Below are 26,011 nucleotides of genomic sequence, written 5' to 3' on the forward strand. Positions count from 1 at the left end.
GCCTGTTCTTGCCCCACGGAACTTATCTCTTCCTATCTCGACTCTATCTTTGCTCCCCTTATCCAGTCTCTTCCCACCTACATCCGCAGTTCTTCTGACGCCCTCCGCCACTTTAACAGTTTCCAGTTTCCTGGTCCCAACCACCTCCTTTTCACCATGGACGTACTATCCCTCTGCACCTCCATCCCCCACCAGGATGGCCTGAGGGCGCTCCGCTTCTTCCTTGAACAGAGGCCCAACCAGTCCCCATCCACCACCACCCTCCTCCGCCTGGCTGAACTTGTTCTCACATTGAACAACTTCTCCTTTGACTCCACTCATTTCCTCCAAATTAAAGGTGTTGCTATTGGTACCCGCATGGGTCCTAGCTATGCCTGCCTTTTCGTGGGATATGTGGAACACTCTCTGTTCCAGGCCTGCTCGGGTCCCCTCCCTCACCTTTTTCCAGTACATTGATGACTGTATCGGTGCCATTTCCTGCTCTCGCCCTGAACTAGACAATTTCATTCACTTTGCCTCCAATTTCCACCCTTCCCTGATCTTCACATGGTCCATCTCCTACTGTTCCCTTCCCTTCCTCGACTTCTCCGTCTCCATCTCTGGGGATAGGTTATTGACCAACATTCACTACAAGCCCACTGACTCCCACAGCTACCTGGACTACACTTCCTCCCACTCTGCCTCCTGTAAGGACTCTATTCCATTCTCCCAGTTTCACCATCTCTGCCGCATCTGCTCCGACGATGCCACCTTCCACACCAGTGCTTCCGACATGTCTTCCTTTTTCCTCAACCGAGGATTCCCCTCTACCATGGTTGACACGGCCCTTGACCGTGTCCGTTCTATCTTCCGCGCTTCTGCCCTCACCACTGCCCCTCCTTCCCAGAACCATGATAGGGTTCCCCTTGTCCTCACCTTTCACCACACCAGCCTCCACATTCAACAGATCATCTTCCGCCACCTCCAACGTGATCCCACCACCAAATGCACCTTCCCCTCCCCTCCCCTTTCAGCATTCCGTAGGGACCACTCCCTCTGAGACACCCTAGTCCACTCCCCTATCACCCCCAGCACCCCTTCCCCTTCGCCTGGCACCTTCCCGTGCAAGCGCAGGAGATGCAACACCTGCCCATATACCTCCTCCCTTCCCATTGTCCAGGGCCCCAAACACCCCTTCCAGGTGAAACAGCGATTTACTTGTACTTCTTGCAACCTAATATACTGTATTCGCTGCTCACGATGTGGTCTCCTCTAAATTGGGAGACCAAACGCAGATTGGGTGACCGCTTTGCGGAACACCTCCATTCAGTCCGTAAGGGTGACCCCGAGCTTCCGGTCGCCTGTCATTTCAATTCACCGTTCCATTCCCACTCATCTCACCGTCTGTGGCCTCTTGCATTGTTCCACGGAAGCTCACTGTAAACTCGAGGAACAGCACCTCATCTTCCGATTAGGCACTTTACAGCCTTCCGGACTCAATATCGAGTTCAACAACTTCAGATCATAACCTCGGCCCCTATCATATTTTTATATTTTTTATCCATACTTTTGGTTTGTGACTTTTCCTTTTTCTCTCTCTCTCTCCCACATGGCTCTGTCTCTCACTCTGCCAGCACATTTCACACTTCATCTAGAGCCATCATCTGTTTCTTTACCTGTCCTATTACTATCTCATCTCACCTTGAATATCTCTTAATGTCTCTTCTTTCATCCCCTCCCCCATTTCCCAGCCCCCAAACTGCCTTTTGTTTCATTTCCTGCCTTTTCTCTCAGTTCTGTAGAAGGGTTTCGACCCAAAACGTTGACTCTATTTCTCTCTCCACGGATGTTGCCTGGCCTGCCGAGTTTTTCCAGCATTTTCTGTTGTTATTTCAGATTTCCAGCATCCGCAGTATTTTACTATCGTTTTAACCATAGAATGTCATCCAGTTTTGTTAATTTATTAAACGTGTAATGTATATACCCATATAATAGATGTGAAATGTGCACCGCTGTTGGGGGAGGGGTTACCTCATGTGCAAGTAAAGCACCTGTGGATTGCAGTACTCCCTCACCTACAAGTGCAAATGTATGTTTGAATTTACTCTTTTTGATATAGCATTGAATAGTTGCACTAATTTCCATGGCGATGATTTTAACTTCCATCCACCTGGTGGAATCTGGGTGTGTGGGCAGTTAAATCACCCACATCATTTCCTAGCCCTGGAGCCGCCAGGTGCTGACCAGCTACCATTTAACCTGCTCCACTGAGGACTATTTCAGAATGCTGGCGCAGTGGGTTGAAAGGTCACTGTCTCTGCTGTAAACTTCTATCATTTTCGAGCATTGATCTTATGCTCGAACTTCCATAGTTCGTTCTCTTGCCGCACTCTCCATCATTCTGGTCTCCTGCACGCCACTCTGCCTAATACGTGGGGTCCTGCTCTGCGTTCCACATCCTTGCTCCACTTGCCATTATTCACGTCTCCTGCTCTATTTTATACAGCAGTGGTCTCCTGTCGCACTTTCTGCTGCACTGCTTTTCTGCACTATTATCCATATTGTGAGTCCCCAACTCTACTTCTCACAACTCAGGTCATATGTACCGGAACAAATCTTGCAGGCAAGGGGCATCTCTCTGCGTGCGGTGTAAATCGACCAGCAAGTTCTGGAGATTCTTAACACGTGCCGTATCTCTTTATCCCCTGAATCAGCTTGCCAATTTGCACATGAATTCACTCTTTTCTATTATTTAGAGTATATATGGAGTTCGGTCACAGATCAGCCATGATCTCATTGAATGGCAGAACAGGTTCAAGGGGCTAAATGACCTACTCCTGTTCCTATGTTCCTGTCAGTAATGGTGTGCGTTGTTAACCCGGCATAATTGTTCCAGGAAGATTTGGCCCAATATGTCGTTTAACATTTTAGAGTATCACGTGTTGTGGATTGTTGGCTGTTGCTGCATTTGGTTTTTCTTTCACATTGAATTTCTTTCTTCAGAAGGATAAACTCACTGTGGTCAACTTAAGTTCAGTTGCACTATAAAACTTTCCACATTTTCTTTCAAAATACTTTGGAAAGAAAAAGTTTTAATGAATGGAAAATCATGTAGAGCACATGCCTGAATTCTTAATATTGATCACTTCCAAGCGAAGCCCCACACAGGGAATACAAATTCATAAAATGACCCCTACAGTGTGACTGTATTTATGGATCTGTATCAAAATGTTAATACCCTGTTGTTTAAATGTGTACTGTATTAATTAAGTGGCTTCCCCCTGGTGGTTACAAAATGTAATTTACAATCTGGCTTCCTGTACATGCAGCAACATGTGCTTTGTAGAACTTGGCAGAGAATTAGTTTTGTGAGTAAGTACATAACTGACATTTGACTGATTATGAGCTGTGTACCGTGAGCCGGGTACCGTGAGCCAGGTACCGTCAGCAGGGTACAGTTCCTATTTTTGCAAGCTGCAACTAAAGGATAGAAAGAGCTTGGTTTCATATACTATTAACAAAGAAAGTGGTAATTGGGTTCTTCAGCTAAAAATGTTACCCTGTCCATAACCTAGGCTCCTTTAAGTAACCAAGTGTGAATGTGAAATCCAAGTTTACTGGAACATAAGTGTTGTGTATGTACCTTTAAGGGAATAACTGGTCTCAGACTGCAGTACCGGCAGTGACCACCCCTGTATAAAAGGTCCTAGCAGGCTTCTGTAGTTTCAGTTTCCAGGTTGTCTCCATTCAGTAAAGACTTGTTATAATCAACTCCTGCAGTCCGTGTCTCAATTATACACGGACATAATACTGGCGACGAGTAAGAAACGAACTTACCTGCAACTCGGCAGCACCTCAGACGACGTTATTGAAGGTCGAAGACAGAAGAAAGAAAAAAAAATAATCCAAAGAAACTCGAGAAACGGGCGTCGCCCGTGGGCAACCGCCCTCCAAATCATCGAATTGAAAAGTGCAGGAGAGACTGTCGAGAGCCAGGCTTGGTTCTCTAGTCTGTGGTTTCCCAGCTAATCGGGCTGGTGGCAGGTAGTGCACTCATCCTTCCTGGGCTGCGGCGGGCTAGAGCTCGATCGGGTGGCCCTGCAACGGGGCCGGGCAGCGAGTCGGGAAGCAAAGAGAGAGAGAGGGTGGAGCACACAGGGCGCGGCCGGTGCTTCGAAGCCGGGCAGTGTTCGGACCTAAGAAGAGGGAGGGAAGTGTCCCAGAGGGTCTGCTCCATGACGGGAACGGTTCTTCAATTAACGGAGCAAATATTGAAGCGCGATAGAAAAATAAAAATACCGTGGAGAGCGGCGTTGGCAGCAGCGATCGGGGAGGCATGAAGACCATAGGGCGTCGCCATTACAGGATAGTAAAATAAATATAATCGCCAGCAACAGCGTTGGCAGCAGCGGCAGCGGCGGGAAAGCGCGGGAGGCGCCATCTTAACTCGGCGGGGAAGAAGGAAAAGCGCGGGAGGTGCCATTTTGATCCATCAGGGACGAAGGCAAAGCGCGGGAGGCGCCATCTTAGATTTTCAAGATGCCAAAGACTGGCGATATCACTGCCTTCGATAATGCAATAGAAGACTGGACCACGTATGTGGAAAGAGTCGAGGTATATTGCGAGGCAAACGAAATAGCCGATGAGAAAAAGGCATCAGTATTGCTAAATTTAATGGGCACAAGAACGTACGGCCTATTGCGGGACCTGATTACTCCAGCCAAACCGAAGGCGAAGAGTTTTAACGAAATTGTTGCTATCCTACAGGAACACCTAAATCCTACACCGCTGCTAATAGCAGAAAGATTTAAATTCCACAGGAGAAATCAGCATAAAAATGAGAGCAATGCTGATTACCTTACGGAACTACGCAAGCTATCAAAGCACTGCCAGTTCGGAGCAGGACTGGCAGATACCTTACGGGACAAATTTGTCTGTGGACTCCGGAGTGAAGGAACCCAGAAGAGGTTACTCTCAGAGAAAGAGCTGACGCTAGATAAGGCTTTCAGCGTGGCAGTATTGTACGAAGCAGCAGCAAGGGGAGCTGCGGAAATACAACAAAAGCCACAGGAATGCGGCACCCACGAAATGACATGGGGATTTGCAAAATGTTATCGCTGCGGCAGAACAAACCATGACCAGAAGGACTGCTGGTCCAAGGACAAAATATGCAGGCAATGCGGAAAGATGGGACACATTGCACGAGTTTGCAGGTCTGGGAAGAAGACCAACGACAACAAAAAGGCTACTAAGGAACCGTACAGGAAAGTACAAAAGATGACGGACAGTGGTTCCGAAGACCAGATGAGCGATAGTGAATCCGGGAACAAGAGACTAAGCTGTCTCAAACTTGACAACGTAATCGCAAAAGAGGATCACCGAACCATTTGGGTCACCCTCACGATAGCAGGGTCCCAAGTCAAAATGGAATTGGATACAGGATCAGCTCTAACCGTCATGAATCGACGAGACTACGAGCGGCTATTCTCACACATACCCTTGAGAGAGACATCCATTGTCTTGAGGACGTATACGGGGCAAAAAGTATACCCCAGAGGAAAAATAAGGGTGCCTGTTGAATACAACGGCAAGAAAATACGGAAATTGTATCTCTACATTCTGCAAGATGGTGGACCACCGTTATTGGGACGTGAATGGATCAGAAAGATAAGTTTAGACTGGCACTCCATTCAGGCACTGACGGTGGCTGGTAAAAAGGATGACGACGTCACTCCTGGACGATTGTCAACAATCTTAGCTGACGCCAAAGTGGTATTTCAACAAGAACTGGGCACTCTTAAAGGTGTAACCGCCTCGATAAAAGTAGAGGAGAATGCAATTCCCAAATTGTTCAAAGCAAGACCGGCACCATATGCAATTCGCCCAGCCGTCGAGGCAGAGCTGGAGAATCTGGAGAATGCAGGCATGTTATCTAAGGTAGACTGGAGCGAGTGGGCGACACCCATCGTTCCTGCCATGAAGAAAACGTTAAACAATAAGTCTGAGGAGCCAAGGAAGGTTCACATCTGTAGGGACTTCAAGGTGATGGTGAACCCAGTCCTTCACACAGTACAATATCCTCTTCCAAGGATAGAAGATATCTTCGCCTCACTATCTGGAGGGAAGCATTTTACAAAAATTGACCCAGCAGAATCATATTTGCAGATGGAGGTTGAAGAATCCTCTAGGAAGTATCTCACGATAAACACTCACAAAGGTCTTTACCAGTATAATCGACTGGTATTCGGAGTAGCATCAGCTCCAGCGATATGGCAAAGAGCGATGGAACAAGTCCTGCAAGGGATTCCGGGGACTCAGTGTTACTTGGACGACATCCTAGTGACAGGTGAAGATGACAGTGAACACCTTGCCAACCTAGAGCAGGTGCTCACTAGACTACGTGAACATGGGCTACGAGTCAATCGCCCCAAGTGCGAGTTTTTTAAGAAACAGATATCGTATTGTGGCCACGTGATTGATGAAGAGGGGTTGCATAAGTCCCCTGACAAAATTGAAGCAGTAGTTAAGGCTCCAGCGCCTGAAAATGTGTCGCAACTGAGGTCATTCCTCGGATTGGTGAATTACTACCATAAGTTTTTTGCCGAATTTGCCCACAATTCTGCATCCACTGAACGCCCTACTACGAACGGGAGTAGCATGGAAATGGAGCGATGAATGTAAGCGGGCCTTTCAGAAGAGTAAGGACCTAATCACTTCAAGAGAAGTATTGGCTCACTACAACCCATCACTACCGATAAGACTGGCGTGTGATGCGTCTCCCTACAGTGTTGGGGCGGTACTGTCACATAAATTCCTTGATGGTTCAGAAAGGCCGATAGCTTTTGCATCACGCTCGTTAACTTCAGCCGAGCGTAACTACGCCCAGATTGACAGAGAGGCCCTCAGCCTGGTGTGGGGGGTGAAGAAGTTCAATCACTACCTGCACGGTCAGAAATTTACTCTACTAACTGATCATCAACCTCTCATCTCCATTTTCAACCCTCAGAAGGGCGTACCGATAATAACGGCACAACGGCTACAGAGGTGGTCCCTTTTCCTCGGGGCACACCAATATGACATCGAGTACAAAGGAACTAAACAGCATGGGAATGCTGATGGATTGTCGCGCCTACCGTTGCCGATGGTGGAAGACGAACTGGCAGTGGATCCAGTGGAGTTATTCCACTCGACTATAGTCGAATGTCTCCCTGTGACGAATGTAAACATAGAAAAGGAAACACAAAATGACCCGACACACTCCTGGGTCAATGATTTAACGGTGAAGGGATGGCCAGCACATGACGAACCACTGCTGCCAGCATTCTCGCCGAGAAGAGAACAGCTGTCAGTGTGCAGAGGAACCTTGATGTGTGGATCCAGAGTAGTAATTCCACCCAAATTGAAGGATAGAGTGCTCAATGAGCTCCATGAGGGTCATCTGGGAGGGGTAAAAATGAAGAACTTAGCCAGAGCGTTTGTGTGGTGGCCGGGAATCGATAGAGAAATCGAAGAGATGACCAAGAGCTGTACAGGATGCCAGAAGGTCCAAAACGCCCCAACACAAGCCCCTCTACATCCATGGGAGTGGCCCTCATCTCCATGGCAAAGGGTGCACATTGATTTTGCTGGTCCCTTTATGGACTCAATGTTTTTAATTGCGGTGGATGCACATTCAAAGTGGCCAGAGGTAATAAAAATGTCCTCAACCACCACAGAAAAAACTATCACAGTCTTACGAACCATATTCGCCAGGAATGGGCTGCCTGAACAGATTTGCTCTGACAATGGACCACAGTTTGTGTCTGAAGAGTTCCGGAGGTTCTTAAAGAACAATGGTGTTAAGCATTACACATCTGCCCCATATCATCCAGCCACTAATGGATTGGCCGAGAGGCTTGTTCAAACATTCAAGAAGGCTATCAAGGCAATGTCTAATGAAGATATACCCCTACAACACAAGGTGGATAACTTCTTGTTTGCCTACCGGAATGCGACACATGCGGTTACCAACCAAACTCCAGCCATGATGTTCTTCAATCGAAGACTACGATGCCGCTTGGATTTGGTTAAGCCAAACGTCAGAAGAGATGTGGAGAACAGGCAATTTCAGAATATGAATGAAAGGCCGACCAGGAGTTTTAAGATAGGTCAACCAGTTTTGGCCCGGGACTACCGCACAGAGAAATGGCAGCCAGGAACGATCTGTACACGGCAAGGACCTCTAATGTATACAGTGGACGTTGGAGAGAGCATTGTAAGACTCCATGCTGACCAGATTCTAGAGTCACTGGAAAGCGTCAACTCCACACCACGATCTGATACACCTGGCGATGAAACCGAAGTTCCAATTGAATCTACCGCAGAATCGGTGATATTGGAAGCAGACGAACCAAACAACGACATTGACCCCGACTCAACCTTGCCAGAAGAACCTGATATCCCAAAGAGGCGTTAGCCAGACAGAATCAGGAAGCCTCCTCAAAGACTGAACTTGCAATTGCTTAACTTCAACCAATGTATCTAGCAACCGTAATTGTAATTGTAATTCGTTATTATTTCATTGTTAAATGAATGTTATGTACTGTTTATCTAAAAGGGGAGGAATTGTTGTGTATGTGCCTTTAAGGGAATAACTGGTCTCAGACTGCAGTACCGGCAGTGACCACCCCTGTATAAAAGGCCCTAGCAGGCTTCTGTAGTTTCAGTTTCCAGGTTGTCTCCATTCAGTAAAGACTTGTTATAATCAACTCCTGCAGTCCGTGTCTCAATTATACACAGACATGATAATAAGCAGCAAATTGGCAGAACTGTGCTTTTACTAGATTTCAATTTAGGTACGTTCAAATGTCTGTTTCTGAACTGTAAAATTGGATTGTGGACATTTTAAATTTCATGAAAGAGAGGAACAAATAAGTCTAAAACTTCGATGGACCCTGGTGAGAGGACATAAGTGCAGCTGGGCGGGACGTTCGTCCATCGCTGTGAGCTCCCACAACCCTGTCCCAAATCCTAGTCATTGAAATATTCGGGGCATGCACCCTGTGTCTATAAAGGCATAAGCGAGGCAGAAAGCCGGCACTGCCGCTGGGAGCTCGGAGCAGCACCATGCTGTTCTGAGAGAGGGAGCCCAAGGCCTGAATCAAGGCAGAGTCAGACCGCTCTTCCAATGGCAATTGATCCTTTTGAGATTGATTGCCTTTTGCCTTCTCCATTTTAGGTCCCACTTAAGGTGCACAATGGAATCTACACCTCCTCTCAGCAGAAGTGGGTCTTGCTAGGCCAACGGAGGCCATTTGTGTGAAATTCCTGATCTAGCCTGGGAACACCCCAGAAATGCCACAAACCTCGGAAGCAGTTTATGGGATGGGCAGGAGAACCGTCTGCCGCTCCTGGATTGGGATCTTGAGGGCAACTTTAGAGGGACGGGGAGACCTGGCAAATTTGGATTCGCCCCAAATTGCAACCTCCACCCATCCACAATGCCACCAGAATTTCACCCCAAATATCTACCCTATGTTGCTAGCTCTTTCGATCAGGCTCAAATTAATTTGTAGGATAATCACCTCCCTAATCTAGGCACTAATTCCTAAAACTAGCATCTGCAAATATAAAGCTGTGTGGAGTGCTACATTACCACTCTGTATGGCTATTTGTACTGTAATTCACTGATTATTAGCTGTTTTTATTGACAGTTTTTTGGTAAAGTTTATGTAGTAGGCCTCTCCGCTCTCACCATGGCAGATATCTGATACACCACAATCTGTGATATAGCACTGGCTCCGAAATCCCACTGTTCATAGAGTCAGCTACTGTATAAAATGTATTTGCCTGTAGCAGTGCTCCTAGTGCCAACGGTTGATTGTGTCTTCTGTTTTAGCTGCTAGTTCCAAATTTGAGTCTTTAAGTGAATTGCTGAGCCTAATAGTACCATAGATTGTCTAAGTAACAGAAAATTACGTTGTTAATGACATTTCAGAAACTTTATGGGTAAGCCTGCTGCTTAATGTATCATAATATCTGTGTGAGAATCTTGCACAGTAAAAGTTAGCAAGGGAGTTGTATTCACTACTGGTTGAGTGATTTTACGAAGCATATTGGCTTCTGCTTGGTGCTGATCAGACTTACATTATTCACACGATATAGCTTGTTAGACGGGATTCTCTGGCACCACCACCTGATTTAGGGTGGTAGTGAGGCAATTGGGTTCGATAACTGGGCCACCAGCTCCCAGGAACAACCTCTACTTCCTGGATTTTATGCTAGAAATGTTGTCCAATATTATTCCCATGATTAACGCCTTTAGCATCATTAGTAATGCTGGGCATCAGGAACAATGTTGCTTTCCTCATGTCCAGTGATGCTAAGGACAGTGGAAGGGAGAATTTAAATATTTAAGGACAGAGTGATTGATTCCATTAGGCAAGGTGCCTTTTTCAAATATTAAATATATATTTTTATTTTCCACTCAGTGCAAATTGTCTTGTTTTTCAACCAGAAAAAGTGAACAAAGATGGTGTAAGAAAATGAGATTTAAATCAATAGGGGGAAAAAGCCATGAGAGAAAAAAAGAAACAGTACTACCTAAATATAAACATCAAATAAATACATGGAAAAGAAAATTTAAATGAGCCCGATCCCAAAATATCTGTTGGGGTCAACACTCAATCTTCGCTCCCCAGATTGGAAAATCTAGGTTGTTATTTCTTTTCCACGTGTTTCTTTGATGTTTATATTTAGGTGATACTGTTCCTTTTTTTTTCTCTCATGGCTTTTTCCCCTATTGATTTTAATCTCCTTTTCTTACACCATCTTTGTTCATGTTTTCTGGTTGAAAAACCATGTCGCACAAATCCAGCATCCACATGGAGTTGGAAGAAGAAGAGCATAACATTAGCAGCTTCAAGCTGATGAAATCAGACTGTAATAAATGAGAACAACCCTGTCTAGTGGGTGTATCATCAATGACGGAGCTACCTCAATATGACAGAAGTGCAGTCCTTGAGGAGGTTGTCATTAACTAGGGCTGCTCTGACCCAGATCTGCCAGCTGCTGCAGGAGGACCTACTTCACCATTTGTGCGACACTGGCAGAAGTGCTTAAGGTCACCACTGCCCTCAATGTTTATGCTACTGGCACCTTTCAGTTCCTTACCTTTGCAATATTAGTCAGTCTTTTGTTCACCACACCATCACGGAAGTTTCTGACATATATTCCATCACACAGCCATTTACATCAACTGCTACCAGAGCCACAGTAATGTACTGGTTTTTACCAATAGCCTGGCCTGCTGATGATGCAGGTAGTTATTGATTGCACCCAAATAGACATCCATGTCCCACCTGCAATCCCAAGGTTATGTCAAACACAAACCATTTCATTTGCTCAATATATGGGGTGGCCTGTGATCATGAGCAGTGAATCATGCATGTTAGTGCCAAATTTTCTAGCAATTCACATGACACCTTCATTTTGAGCCAGTTTTGCATGCTTCTTCTTTCCAGTTGAGATTACACAGATTGAAGGATGGCTCCTGGGGAACAAGGGTTCCACTGTGGATCATGGTTCCTTACCTTGGTGTCAGCCGTGGCTCAGTCGGTAGCACTCTCGCCTCTAAGTCAGAAGGTTGTGGGTTCATAGTTCCACTCCAGAGACTCGAGCCCAAAAATCTAGGCTGACACTCCAGTGCACTGCTGAGGGAGTGCTGCACTGTCGAAGTGCCATCTTTGGGATGAAATGTTAAACCGAGGCCCTGTCTGCTCTCTCAGGTGAACGTAAAAGATCTAATGGCGCTATTTTGAAGAAGAGCAGGGGAGTTATCCCTGGTGTCCTGGCCAATATTTATCCCTCAATCAACATCACTAAAAAACAGATTATCTGGTGATTATCACATTGCTGTTTGTGGGAGCTTGCTGTGCACATATTGGCTGCCGTGTTTCCTACATTACAACAGTGACTACACTCCAAAAAAAAAGTACTTCATTGGCTGTAAAGCACTTTGGGACATCCGGTGATCATGAAAGGCGTTATAGAAATGTAAGTCTGTCTTTTTTTTGGGGTACTTTTTTTTAGCTCAAAACTTGCACATGTTCTGCCAAGTGTGTTGGGCTCTTAGCACGTCCTTCACCTCTCCTACTATGTTACACACATTTGGCAAATCAACTGCAGCTTTTCAAGTTTCCCTCTGACCCAAAGATTAAGACCAGAATTTTCCCCTAATAAAATGGGTGGGTTTGGAGCGTGGGGGCAGTTAAATTGTTAAAACATGGGATTACCAACCTGATCCCGCCTCCAACACGTCCACTTCGGTTTTAACAGAGACGGGGTGGGGGGGCGGGGGATCAACCCGCTCCCAGGGGGCGGAATGTCGATTTCAATATTATAATGAGGCTGGAAGCCTCTCTTTTCACCTCCATTTTGAATTTCACTGCATGTGGATGGCTTTCCCATAATTCGTGAAACCCGGCAGTTAAACCGAGGCGGGGACTGCTGCATCCAGGAGGTAAGTGGCTTTATAACTACCTCCTGGATCCAGGGACCCTACCTAAGCCACCCCCATGATCGGAGCCCCTGCCCTCAACCCGCCTCCTTTGAGAAAATTCCGGCCTAAATTTTTGTATTGCTGCACAGTTACATTAACTCCCAGTTAATGCCTACAGGGCATCATCTTCAAAGCATGTTTTAATGAACTTATTCCTGCTTTCTATGTTTGGAAATTTTCCTCTCCAGCACTACCTTCTCATGTACGAACTGACATTTGTACTTAAGTTACCTGTGAACAGTCTTGGGATTAAAGTTGTTTTATAATAATATGTGGGTCATCAAATCCCGGGTGCAGCTTTTGGTTTAAATTTTCCAAACATGCATCAGCGACAAGGAACCCTGCTTGCCACCAGCTCTTAGTGGAAAATCACAGGCATGCACCTGCCATTTTTCCTGCTCCTGGCAGTGGGCTAGGTTCCTCATTGGCAATGCATACTCGGTGAAATTTAGGCCCTTGTGTCAGGATCACACAGCCTGGTTTTCTGTGGCTGGACTGCACTGAGATTGTTAGTGCTTTGTCTTTATTGGACCAAATGTCCTGCCCCACTGCAAACATGTTCCTTGCACAGTGCCCACTCCGTGCAGAGAGCTAATATAGTAATGAGTGGATCTCAGTATACAGGGAGGTCACTCCTCTGTACATGGCAATGTCTGCTCATTACCATCATTATTACATTCCCACTGCCACTGTGATACAGCTGCAAATTTTACTCTTAAATGCCTAAGAGTAATTTTTTATTGGATGCATTACTTCCAACAAATATAAGATGCAAGTCTGTAAAAAGTTCAATTTCAGGTATTCTTTCCAGAACATTACTTCACAGCTGTGAATAATAACCAAAATCTACTGACTAGTATATATGTGAAGCAGGATTTTGAGTTTGTGTACAGATTCATCAGAGACAAGAATCACTAAAGTATTTTTTTCGAATTACTCTGCTTTTATAAAATACTTTTTGTGTGGATCACAAATGTTATGAAGGGGGTTCACTGTATTTAAACTGAGTGAAACACCAGGCCCAAAAACCTATTGGCCCAAAAACCTGAATGTCCTGAACTGTTGGAACAACAAACTTCCTTGAATTATAATAATAATTATGCAGGAGTGTCTGCCCCTGCACCACTTCCTTGTACTGCGGATAGCTGACATCCAGCAACTGGAAATTTCTGGTGTCAGCCAGTGCCTATGGTAATATAAGTGCCTTTGCATGTATTCGTGCAACTGGAGTGATCTCAGATGAGCGAGCCCAGAAATTATGGTTGTGGAACAGAGCCAGCAGAAGAAGAAATTAGCAAAGATTGGCCTTTTCCACAAAGGCTGCTTTCTTTGCAGCAGCTGATTGCTTTGTGACTGGCTGCTGTAAGAAAACTGGTCTTTAAGAATCTGGTTGGCCCCACTTCTGCCTTCTTGAGAGCATTGGACCCCGCTTCATACAAACTGGGGGGCACTGGAAGTGGGACTGGCAGGAATTTCCCATGGGGGACCTCATTTCACCAGTCCCACTTTCACCTGGGATGACTCTTTCAAAGGACAGCCACAGGGACTGTCTGCCCCTGCACCACTCGGGAAACCCCAGTGCTGTTCTAAGCCTGGTATAACAGGATCCTGTGCCAATATTGTCCAACTCACGTCACTGTCGTGCCTCAAAGGCCCCGAAAGCACTACAGGTTTTCAGAACCAATATCCAGCATCCAACTTTAATTAGTAACTGAGATTCCTTTGAGTTTTGCTAAGGAGGCCTACCTACCCTGGAACCCAGTGTTCTTATATCTAACCACATAATTTTCTGACAGGATCATATTTGTCAAATTATGAAGCTTGTCCACAGTGATGGTTTAAAATGAGAATAGTTTTTTTTAAAGGCTTGGTATAAAAAAGAATTATTATAACATAATTCCAAAAGCAAACCACTCCAAGTGTATATTTGACAGAATTTCTATTCATAGTATTTTCACACAGGGCGCTTGAAAATGTAACTAAATCTGACACCCGACCTTCTCGTTAAATCAGAGTGAAAGTCTGTGAGGGGGTTTGTGAATGAAGTTGATTATGGTGAATTGGTGTTTTTAACTACCGCAAGCAAACTAAGATCTGGCATGCCCGTTTAATTAGCATCCTGGATCTTTAATGTGTCTCTTGTTTCAGGCAATGGTGAATGTAAAGGTGGGGAATGCCAATGCTACACCAGCTGGGAAGGTGAAAGCTGTAACTGTTCATCATCCCTGATGTCCTGCAGGACAGGCCAGGATCAGATCTGCAATGGAAGAGGGACATGTATCTGTGGCGGATGTCAGTGCACTGAATCCAGAGCGTCTGGTCCTTTGTGCGAGGTTTGCCCTACATGTGAAAATTCCTGTGAAAACAGCTGGTATGCTTGTGCAATTCATACATACACATTTTACTTTTTTGCATCTAACAGTTGTTGAAATGAATCTAATACAATACGCACACATTTTGGCAGATGATAAAAAATGCAAAGCTTACTTTTCAGATCAGCATGGGTGGTACAACAGAATTTGTCATGGGGGAACCATATACATAGAGTGATTATACTATACAAATATATAGTATTAACTCTTTAAGCACCTTAGCATAGTAAGAGCCTCATTTTTTAATCTCTAAAATATTTAAATATTTTTAGTTTTTAAAAATTTACCTTTCACATCAGTACTGGCATAATGAGTGCCACCAAAAGGGGACCATTTATATGATTGTTGGTGGCAAAACGGAGGATCCTCTGAAAAATAATAAGCAGTGCCATGGGAGAGATCTGTCTATGTGTGTGTCTATATTATTGCCAGGTAATTTCTCTGAGCTTCTTACACTCCACTGCTGTAACTCCTCTACTGGCCGTTCGTCTCACATCACAGCTCCCATACACCACATTGCTGCTGCTCCCAACTCTGCATAAAATGCTGGTCCCCATACCCACGCTAACCCCAGTCTCCCTTGCTCCCACCCAACTGCGCTACAGTCTTCCCAACCCCCAGTCTCCATTTCTCCCTCCTCTCGAGCCCCAATTGCCCTGACACCATTCCCATTTCCCAATCTTTCTCTCTGACCAACCCCCCCTCCCGGAATCCATCTTCTCTCCTCACCAAGCCTCCTTCCCTTCTCATGACAGAACTGTACCTCAACTCCAGTAACCTGCCTTGATACTCTTGATCAAGTTCAGTTTTGAAAATTTCAATTGACCTACCATTTGGGGGCGACAGTTCCAGATTTCCACTACCCTTTACATGAAAAAGTGCTTCTTGATTTCGCTTCTAAATTGCATCGCCACGGCTACTGCTGAAGAATCCCGAGCGGAGCAGGTTCAATCCAAACCAATTTCTGCAAGGGGCCTTAAAACAGGTGTTAGGCCCTTCATTTACACACGACACCTGAAAAGCTGCCTTTTCCAATATAGCGGCACCTGTCAAGCGGCTGCGGGATGTTGCGCCCCAAAATTGTTCCTCTTTGCCCTCGTTTTCCACCCGGAAATGAGGACCAAATGTGCACTTAAAACCTGTTTTAAACTCTTAAAGGGAGCCATGCAAAAGTATATTTTTATTCCTCAATGAGCTTGATTTTAGTTGCGTGTCTCAAAGAATGGCCAAGTATCTCACACTAACAAAATAATTTACAAATTTGCTCATAGTCAGGTATGAATAAACAAATGCACTGAAGTTAAATGTGTACACTTACATTAATGTTACTGAAGATTTATCTGACTTTTCATTTTTAGGAAGTGTGTGCAGTGTCATGTGTTAAACTACTGGGCAGTGTATCCTGCCAATTGCAGCATCTCATGTTCTCAAATGTTGGTGGTTGACCAGCTTTCAGGTATCTATTGCCTTTTGTATTCTGCTGTTTCTTACTGTATGTAACATGCTTGGGGGTTACTAACCAAGTTAAGATTGTTACAATGGAGAAATTATCCAAAAATCTGTTGCACGAGTACATTACTGCCCTTGGGGATTCTGCTTCAAACTAATCATATTTTACTACCTCCCAACTTCAGTCCCAACTCCTGCTACTCTCTCTTACAACCAGTCCTGGCTGCCAGTGTTCTCCCACTTAACTTTTGACACCAGATTCCGGTTAGGCTTTTACAGTAATACTGCTTGCATGTGACACTGTAAACGAGTAATCTTCTCATGATATGGGAATAGTGTCACCATGGAGTAACATTTCAGGCTGTATGATAGCATAGTGGTTATGTTACTTGACTGGTAATCCAAAAGCCTGGACTAATTATCCAGAGACGTGAGTTCAAATCCCACCATGGCAGCTGCCAAATTTAAATTCAGTTAATTAAATAAATCTGGAATAAAAAGCTTGGATCAGTAATGGTGACCATGAAACTATCGGATTGTCGTAAAAACCTATCTAGTTCAGTAATGCCCTTTAGGGAAGGAAATCTGCTGTCCTTACCTGGTCTGGCCTATATGTGACTCCAGACCCATAGCAATGTGGTTGAAATGGCCTAGCAAGCCACTCAGTTGTACCAAACCACAACAAAAACAATAATAAGAATAAAGCCGGACAGACCACCTGGCATCAACCAAGGCACCAGCTTCAGACACGACAAAGGCACAACCAGCCCAATTGACACTGTAAAGCCCTCCTCACGAACATCTGGGGCTTGTGCCAAAATGAGGAGAGCTGTCCCTGACATAGTCGTACTCACAGAATCATACCTTTCAGCCCATGTCCCAGACTCCTCCATTACCATCCCATGGTATGTCCTGTCCCGCCGGCAGGACAGACCCACCAGAAGTGGCGGCATTACCATCACCAAATCCCCCACCATCAACATCCTGGGAGGACACCAGACACAATGGGTCAAATGGCCTCCTTCTGTGCTGTAAATTTCTATGATTCATCGACCAGAAACTTAACTGGACCAGCCTGCTTTTCCTTTCCATTGACTTCAATCGAGTGGGATGTATAATGGCCGGCTGATCTGCTATCGTCTGGCTTACCCCATGGGTGAAGTTGAAGGTTCCGACACATGTCTGATGTATTATTTCTCTGTTGAAAGAAAATAGAAATCTGAAAATTATTCTTGAAAGCTGTATAATTATTCGATTGTATACACAGATGTTTTCCTTTTAAAATGGACAAAATGACTGAATAATCTCCTGACATTACTGGTCAATCATTCCCAAGGAAATTTCCACGTAACTGATTTATTCTGGTTTTACAGTGAAACATCTGTACCTGCAAATTTCCTCAATCATTGCACTGCTTCTGAGATATATCCACTGACACCCCCTGCCACACATTTTCAGAGCTCCGCCCCCCTCCCACATGCAAAAGAACAGCACACGTGAATTTCCTGGATTTACACAGATAATGTACTGCGTAGATATAATATCGGCGCAACTGAGATTTCTGGAATTTGATATTTTTAAAGATTTTTCTTACTGACACCTGCACTATACATCAAAAAGTGCTGTCAGTTTCAATGCACCAAAACTTTTTGGATGTCCCACCAAGGTGCTCAGAAGGACTAAGCAGCTTGAATGGCCGAGGACAGAAACCACTCGCTATTCCCCCTATTGATGGCATTGCATTGGCGCTTGTTTTATGCCTGTTTTTATGTTCCATCATAGGCAAATGAGCTCCCCAGGAAATTTGGGCGTAAATTCTCTTTGGCAATACCTGCGTAAAATTCAGCGTAATTTCTGTGTAAGTGCGATCCAGGAAATTCCAACCATTAATGTTATTGGATCCATTTTCACCTGCGTGTGATTTCTATGCATCCAGAACCAACAGAGGGACAACCTGCCTGAAGCATGTAACACACCAGAAACAAAACACATTCTTGGTGTCACCTGATAAGGGATGACCCTGAGCGAATTTGGAGAAATACATGTCGAAGAGCTATGTTTTCGATATCATTGTTTATGTATATTTAAATAAAACAGGTGGGAAATCTTCAAAGGTAGGATCGCATTGAAAAATTTGTTTTGCTGACCATGTCATTAATTTATGTTTTGTTAACAGAATCCGAGGAAGAAAAAGCACAACACTGCGTTTTTCAAGCAAATAATAAGTGCTTATATAAATTTAAGATCGTAGCAACTGACACTGAAAAAGAATATCTTTATATATTGAGAAACCCAGGTACGTGCTTTATATAATTACATAAGAACATAAGAAAAGTCAGTGCTGAAAAAATTACCAATCGACCCATTAAAGTCCATCCTTCTTTTACAATGGGGCAGATTTTGCGGTCGGTGGCGTACCTATGGAGTACGCCATTGGCATCCGAATAGAATATAAACTTACCTGATGGGGACCCTCCTTCGCGCACTTGCTGTTTGATGCTGCATGCTTGAGGGCAGCGTAATGGCCCATGGATCCCAGGGGCGCAGCGTGAACGGAAGCGTACCTGGGATCACGTGGGCCTGGTGCTCCAATCAGTGAAAGCACCGAGTTTCCTCTTGACAGATATGTGGAAACGAGCATCAGGCTTCTAGGAGAAAGAAGGGTGCAGACGGGCACCTGACCCGTTGAATCCACTCACAGAACAGGCATGATCAATGACAACAGCACCGTATGGTGACTTTAAAAGCTTTGATGTCAGGAAATAAGCTATAAATATATCGTTAGGTTTAACATTGCGTTCTTTATTTGGGATTTAGTATTGGATCAATTCAGATTGCCCCACACAAAAAAAACTGGCGAAATGACAGCACCAAGTTTAACATCAGGATTTCAATAAAATGTGTAGACAAAACAAACTTACTAAAAAAGCTCTTCGCAATTCTAAGAAGCTCACGGCTAAATTATTCAAACGGAGCTCCGGTGCTTCCATCTGTTGTAATGTACCAATTTCACTTTTATGTGAGCTAAATTCATGCTGAACTTTGCTTTGAATCTTTTAAGTTATCCCCTTACGCTGATGCAAACCGGCCCTGCGACTGTTTGCATCAGCCGTAAAATCTCCGTACGTAATTGCTGGGCAGTTGATGGGCAATTAGCCCAACTCTGCGGCAGCAATTGGGGTTTCCAAGGCAGAGCAGATGATCTGTCACATCATAACTTGACAGATCGCAAGTTCAGGATTTAGCACATGCGGAAATCCCGAACTAACAGTCCATTTTAAAGGCGGTATGACAGCGTACTCTGTGAGTACGCAAATTCTCACCCATTAATTATTTTTAATAATGGTCCCAGTGTGCTTTGCTTCTATTGCCTTGCTTGGTAGATTATTTCGAATATTTATCATTCTTTGAGTAAGGAAGCTTTTGGATATCTGTTCTCAATTTATTCTTGACGAATTTCCACTGCTTTCTTGGCTGCTTTGAAGTAATCCTGTGGTTTAGCTTATCTGTATCATGATATAGACTTCAATAAAGTCCATTTTAACCACTTTCTTTCTAGACCATTAACCTGTAAAATGGTCCAATCTTTCCTCACAGCTTATTCTTCTTTACACTTGGGGATCAGTCTTACTGCTCTTTATTTGTACCCTTTCTAACAAAAATATTTAAAAATATGCTGTGAAATTGTAACATTAAGGCCTAGAAGTTATTTTATGCCTGAATTGGAATGCGAACCAGCAGCCACAAGAACCGTCGCGCTGGAACTGATGCTCAAGAGGATCACGTGAATGTGGTACATATGGCAGTGTTGTGTGCTTGGTGGGTGGCATCCTATGTCATGCGCTATCGCTAGAAATGTTCTTGGATTGCTGCAATGCAAACTAAAGCCCAGATACCCCCCCCACCTCGCCCAACAAGAATGGGACACGCAGAAGATTAAAATATTGGACATGTGCAAAATGTTTACAGGCAAGCAAGATCCTCATTGATAATCGAAAAACAGGGTTTGATGGCGTCATTCGGACCCTGACTACCTTTTTACCAACAGCAGTGAGGTCGATGCTTTGCATCAACCTTACCAGGGAAACCTGGAGCTGAGGATCAGCAGGCCCAGAAGAGGGCTGTAAAGGTAAAATTATTTTATATTTTTAAAGGTTTCCTTGTGTGCCAGGAGGAGCATAGTGCTTCTCCTGGCTCCACAAGGAATCCTTAGGCCTTCCCTGCCTTGGCCTTCCTGCGATCGCCTAGGAACCCCACCTACCTTGCCAGGCACCATTCCCACAGATCTCAGGTTATGGCATCCTGGGCCGCACATCTGACTCCCGCCCACCAGGCTGAAGATATTGATGCCAGGTTCGGATGGGAGTTGGTCCTGATCTATTTAAATGAGGCCCAGGAGTTAATATGGCCTGGGCTTCACATCAGCGAGCATGGGAAATCTTGATGCTTTCCCTGCTGGCCCCTGTTAAAATCAGGGCTTATAATTCCATTTAAATAACTGTTCCAAGGAAAAACTGATTTTTACTTTTTTTTTTTGTTTTATTGGGGTCCAATTTTTTGCCACCTGATTTTTCTCCCAAGTATTAATGTTAAATATAGAACCCAAAAACAGGTTTTTAAATAGACAATAAAATCTGACTTTAAGGGTCCTTGTCTGCCTTCTTCAGATGCAGGCTGGCCTACTGCATAATTATAGCATTTCCTGATTACAATTTCCAACCTAGAGCAGAGGAGATTAAGGGTGATTTGACTGAGATGTTTAAAATTTTTAAAGGGTGGCACAGAGTACTGTCGATAGAAACAAAGGGGCCTAGATGTGTTAGCACCCCAAACCAGACACAACGATGGTGCATCAGAATGGAGATGACTGTCCTAATTTGGTCCTAATAGGGCCTCAACATAATAATGTGGGCAAAGAATTGGACACACCAATGCAAGTAAGTGCAGGGGGAAGGTAATTGCAGGTTTGGGGGGTGGGGTGACAGAGGGCCAGCAGCAGCCCACAGTTGTTTTCTGGAGCCTGTAGGAGCAGTTCAGCTTCTTCAAATTCCACAAATGCCATATTCCTGTAAGTTTTGGGGCCTTTTTTTGAACGGCCTATTGATTAGGCTGCTCAACATAGAAACATAGAAAACATAGAAAAATAGGAGCAGGAGTAGGCCATTCGGCCCTTCGAGCCAGTTCTGCCATTTAAACTAGCTTGGCAGGGGGATTGGAACCCAAGTATAGAGTCAATAGGGAGGGAAGAAAAACTGGAATTGGAGAACAAAAATGTAGAAAGTAAATTGGAAGGACAGAGGAATCGAGGGCTAGATAGTAGTCAACAAGGAGGTTTGCCTGTAATAAATTGTATATACTTCAATGCAAGGAGTATAGCGAACAAGGCAGATGAGCTGAGGGCACAAGTAGATACTTGGGACTATGATATTATAGCTATTACAGAGATGTGGCTGAAAGAGGGGCAGGTATGGCAGCTCAACATTCCTGGTTTCGGATTTTCAGACGGGATAGCGAGGGAGGTAAAAAGGGAGGGGGGTCGTGGTATTGATTAAATAAACTATTACAGCTGTGAGGAGGGATGATATGTTGGAGGGATCATTAAACGAGGCCATATGGGTCGAATTGAAAAACAAAAAAGGGGCGATCACACTGCTGGGAGTGTACTACAGAACCCCAAACAGTGAGAGGGAGATAGAAGAACAAATATGTAGACAAATTTCTGAAGTACGAAAACTAAAGGGCAGTAATAGTAGGGGATTTCAACTACCCCAATATGAACTGGGATAAAATTAAAGTGAAGGGTATAGAGGGTGCGAAATTCCTAAAATGCATCCAGGAGAACTTTTTTAGCCAGTATGTAGCAAGCCCAACAATGGAGGGGGCGGTTCTGGACTTAGTTTTAGGGAATGAAGCTGGGCAGGTAGAAGGCGTATCAGTGGGGGAACATTTTGGTGCTAGTGACCACAATTCTGTTAGATTTAAGGTAGTTATCGAAAAGGACAAGGATAGACCAGGAATAAAAATTCTAAATTGGGGAAAAGCAAATTTTGCTAAGCTCAGAGGGAATTTAGCCATAGTGCACTGGAAACAGCTACTTGAAGGTAAATCAGTGTCTGTGCAGTGGGAGGCATTCAAGGAGGAGATCTGGAGGGTTCAGACCAAATATGTGCCCATAAAGGCTAACACATCTAGAGCCCCCTGGATGTCTAGAGCCATACAGGGTTGGATAAAGAAAAAAAGGGAGGCGTATGACAGATACCGAGGGGTAAATACTCCAGAATCTTTAGAGGAGTACAGAAAGTGCAGGGGTGCAATTAAAAAGGATATTAGGAAAGCAAAGAGAGAGCATGAAAAATTCTTGGCAAGTAAAATCAAGGAAAACCCAAAGATGTTTTATAAATATATTAAGAGTAAGAGGATAACTAAAGAAAGGATAGGGCCTATTAGAGATCATGAGGGTAATCTGTGTGTGGAGGCGGGAGACGTCGGTAGAGTTCTTAATGAATACTTAATATGGCCTGGGCTTCACATCAGCGAGCATGGGAAATTTTGATGCTTGCCCTGCTGGCCCCTGTTAAAATCAGGGCTTATAATTCCATTTAAATAACTGTTCCAAGGAAAAACTGATTTTTACTGGGGTTTTTTTTAATTGGGGTCCAATTTTTTGCCACCTGACCATTATTTTTCAATCCTCCCTGGCTTCAGGTGTGGTGCTGGAGGACTGCTAATGTGGTACCCTTGTTTAAGAAGGGAGAAAAGGATAGACCGAGTAATTACAGGCCAGTCAGCCTAACCTGAGTGGTGGGAAATTATTGGAAAGAATTCTGAAGGACAGGATAAATCTTCATTTAGAAAGACACGGATTAATCAAGTATAGTCAGCATGGATTTGTTAAGGGAAGGTCGTGTCTGACAAACTTGATTGAATTTTCTGAGGTGGTAACAGGGAGGGTAGATGAGGGTAGTGCGTTTATGTAGTGTATATGGACTTTAGCAAGGCTTTTGATAAGGTTTCACATGGCAGACTGGTCACAAAGTTAAAAGCCCATGGGATCCAGGGCAAAGTGTCAAGTTGGATTCAAAACTGGCTTGGAGACAGGAAGCAGAGGGTAATGGTTGATGGGTGTTTTTGTGACTGGAAGGCTGTTTCCAGTGAGGTTCCGCAGGGCTCAGTACTAGGTCCCTTGCTTTTTGTGGTATATATCAATGATCTAGACTTGAATGTAGGGGGTATGATTAAGAAGTTTGCAGATGATACTAAAATCGGCTGTGTGGTTGATACTGAAGAAGGAAGCTGTAGACTGCAGGAAGATATCAATAAATTGGTCAGGTGGGCAGAACAGTGGCAAATGGAATTCAATCCGGAGAAGTGAGAGGTAATGCATTTGGGGAGAGCTAACAAGGAAAGGGAATACACATTAAATGGTAGGACACTGAGTAGTATAGAGGAACAAAGGGACCTTGGAGTGCATGTCCACAGATCCCTGAAGGTAGCAGGCCAGGTAGATAAGGCACACGGAATGCTTACCTTTATTAGCCATGGCATTGAATACAAGAGCAGGGGAGTTATGCTTCAACTGTATAAAGCACTAGTTAGGCCTCAGCTAGAGTACTGCATGCAGTTCTCGTCACCACATTACAGGAAAGATGTGATTGCACTAGAGAGAGTACAGAGGAGAGTTACAAGGATGTTGCCGGGAGTAGAGAATCTTAGCTACAAGGAAAGACTGGATAGGCTGGGTCTGTTTTCCTTCGAACACAGGAGGCTGAGGGGAGACCTTATTGAGGTGTATAAAATTATGAGGAGCATAGATAAAATGGATAGAAAGGACATATTTCCCTTAGCAGAGGGGTCAAAAACCAGGGGGCACAGATTTAAAGTAACTGGTGGAAGGTTTAGAGGGGATTTGAGGGGAAATTTCTTCACCCAGAGGGTTGTGGGGGTCAGGAACTCACTGCCTGAAAGGGTGGTAGAGGCAGGAACCCTAACCACATTTAAAAGTGCTTGGGTATCCCTGCAGGTTAGAGCACCCCAAGAGCTGGGAAGCAGGATTAGGCTGGATAGCTCTTTGTTGGCCGGCGCAGACACGATGGGCCGTAATGCCCTCCTTCCGTGCTGTAACTTTCTATGATTCTATGATTCTAATATGACCATGGCTGATCCTCTATCTCAATACCATATTCCCGCTCTCTCCCCATACCTCTTGATGCCTTTTGCATCTAGAAATCTATCTATCTCCTCCTTAAATATATTCAGTGACTTAGCCACCACAGCCTTCTGTGGTAGTGAATTCCACAGGTTCACCACCCTCTGAGTGAAGAAATTTCTCCTCATCTCAGTCCTAAATGTCCTACCCCGTATCCTGAGACTGTAACCCCTCATTCTAGACCCCCCCAGCCAGGGGAAACATCCTCCCTGCATCCAGTCTGTCTAGCCCTGACAGAATTTTATACGTTTCAATGAGATCCCCTCTCATTCTTCTAAACTCTAGTGAATATAGGCCTAGTCGACCCAATCTCTCCTCATACGACAGACCTGCCATCCCAGGAATCAGTCTGGTGAACCTTCACTGCACTCCCTCTATAGCAAGTATATCCTTTCATAGGTAAGGAGACCAAAACTGAACACAGTACTCCAGGTGTGGTCTCACCAAGGCCCTGTCTAACTGTAGTAAGACATCCTTGCTCCTGTACTCAAATCCTCTTGCAATGAAGGCCAACATACCATTTGCCTTCCTAACTGCTTGCTGCACCTGCATGTTTGCTTTCAGTGACTGGTGTACAAGGATACCCAGGTCCTTTTGTATATCAACATTTCCCAATCTATCACTATTTAAATAATACTCTGCCTTTCTGTTTTTCCTGCCGAAGTGGATAAGTTCACATTTATCCATGTTATACTGCATCTGCCATGTATTTGCCCACTCACTCAACTTGTCTAAATCATCTTCCTCCTCACAACTCACAATCCCACCTAGTTTCGTGTCGTCAGCAGACTTGGAAATATTACATTTGGTTCCCTCATCCAAATCATTGATATATATTGTGAATAGCTGGGGCCCAAGCACTGATCCTTGCGGTACCCCACTAGTCACCGACTGCCAACCCGAAAAAGACCCATTTATTCCTACACTCTGCTTCCTGTCTGTTAACCAATTTTCAATCTATGCCAGTATATTACCCCCAATCCCATGTGCTTTAATTTTGCACACTAGCCTCTTATGTGGGACTTTATCAAAGGCCTTCTGAAAATCCAAATACACCACATCCACTGGTTCTCCCTTATCTATTCTACCAGTCACATCCTCAAAAAACTCCAGTAGGTTTGTCAAACACGATTTCCCTTTCATAAATCCATGTTGACTTTGTCTAATCCCATTGATATTTTCTAAGTGTCCTGTTATCACATCCTTTATAATAGACTCTAGCATTTTCCCTACTACTGATGTTAGGCTAACCGGTTTGTACCAGACCCAGAAATACCAGTTGGAGTTTGCACAATGCTAGCTCTGACTAATCCAAATGAATTTAACAGTCCAGCCCTGAAATGGGAACAGGAGCCCCATTTCAGGTGGCCACCAGGGTCTGCTTAAAAAAAGGCCCCAACCAATTTAGCAGTGGCCCGAATGCCCATTCGGATCCGGCCTCTGCCCTGCTAAATTGGTTATTGTTGC

The 26,011-nt window shown here is 44.5% G+C and overlaps 1 protein-coding gene across 2 annotated transcripts in view; it reads left to right on the plus strand.

Moving 5' to 3' along the window:
- itgb8 (integrin, beta 8) overlaps window positions 1–26,011 on the plus strand; it is a 200,250-nt gene that overhangs the window by 147,060 nt on the left and 27,179 nt on the right. For both annotated transcript variants that reach the window (XM_085988439.1, XM_085988441.1), the window contains exons 11-13: window positions 14,666–14,888; window positions 16,248–16,345; window positions 18,515–18,634. In XM_085988439.1, coding sequence (XP_085844565.1) covers window positions 14,666–14,888; window positions 16,248–16,345; window positions 18,515–18,634 — 441 coding nt within the window. The remainder of the gene's footprint in view (window positions 1–14,665; window positions 14,889–16,247; window positions 16,346–18,514; window positions 18,635–26,011) is intronic.

This window comes from Somniosus microcephalus, chromosome 5 (genome assembly GCF_052327205.1).
Source record: "Somniosus microcephalus isolate GS21.2 chromosome 5, FLI_Smic_1.0, whole genome shotgun sequence".
In the NCBI taxonomy this organism is placed as follows: Eukaryota; Metazoa; Chordata; class Chondrichthyes; order Squaliformes; family Somniosidae; genus Somniosus; species Somniosus microcephalus.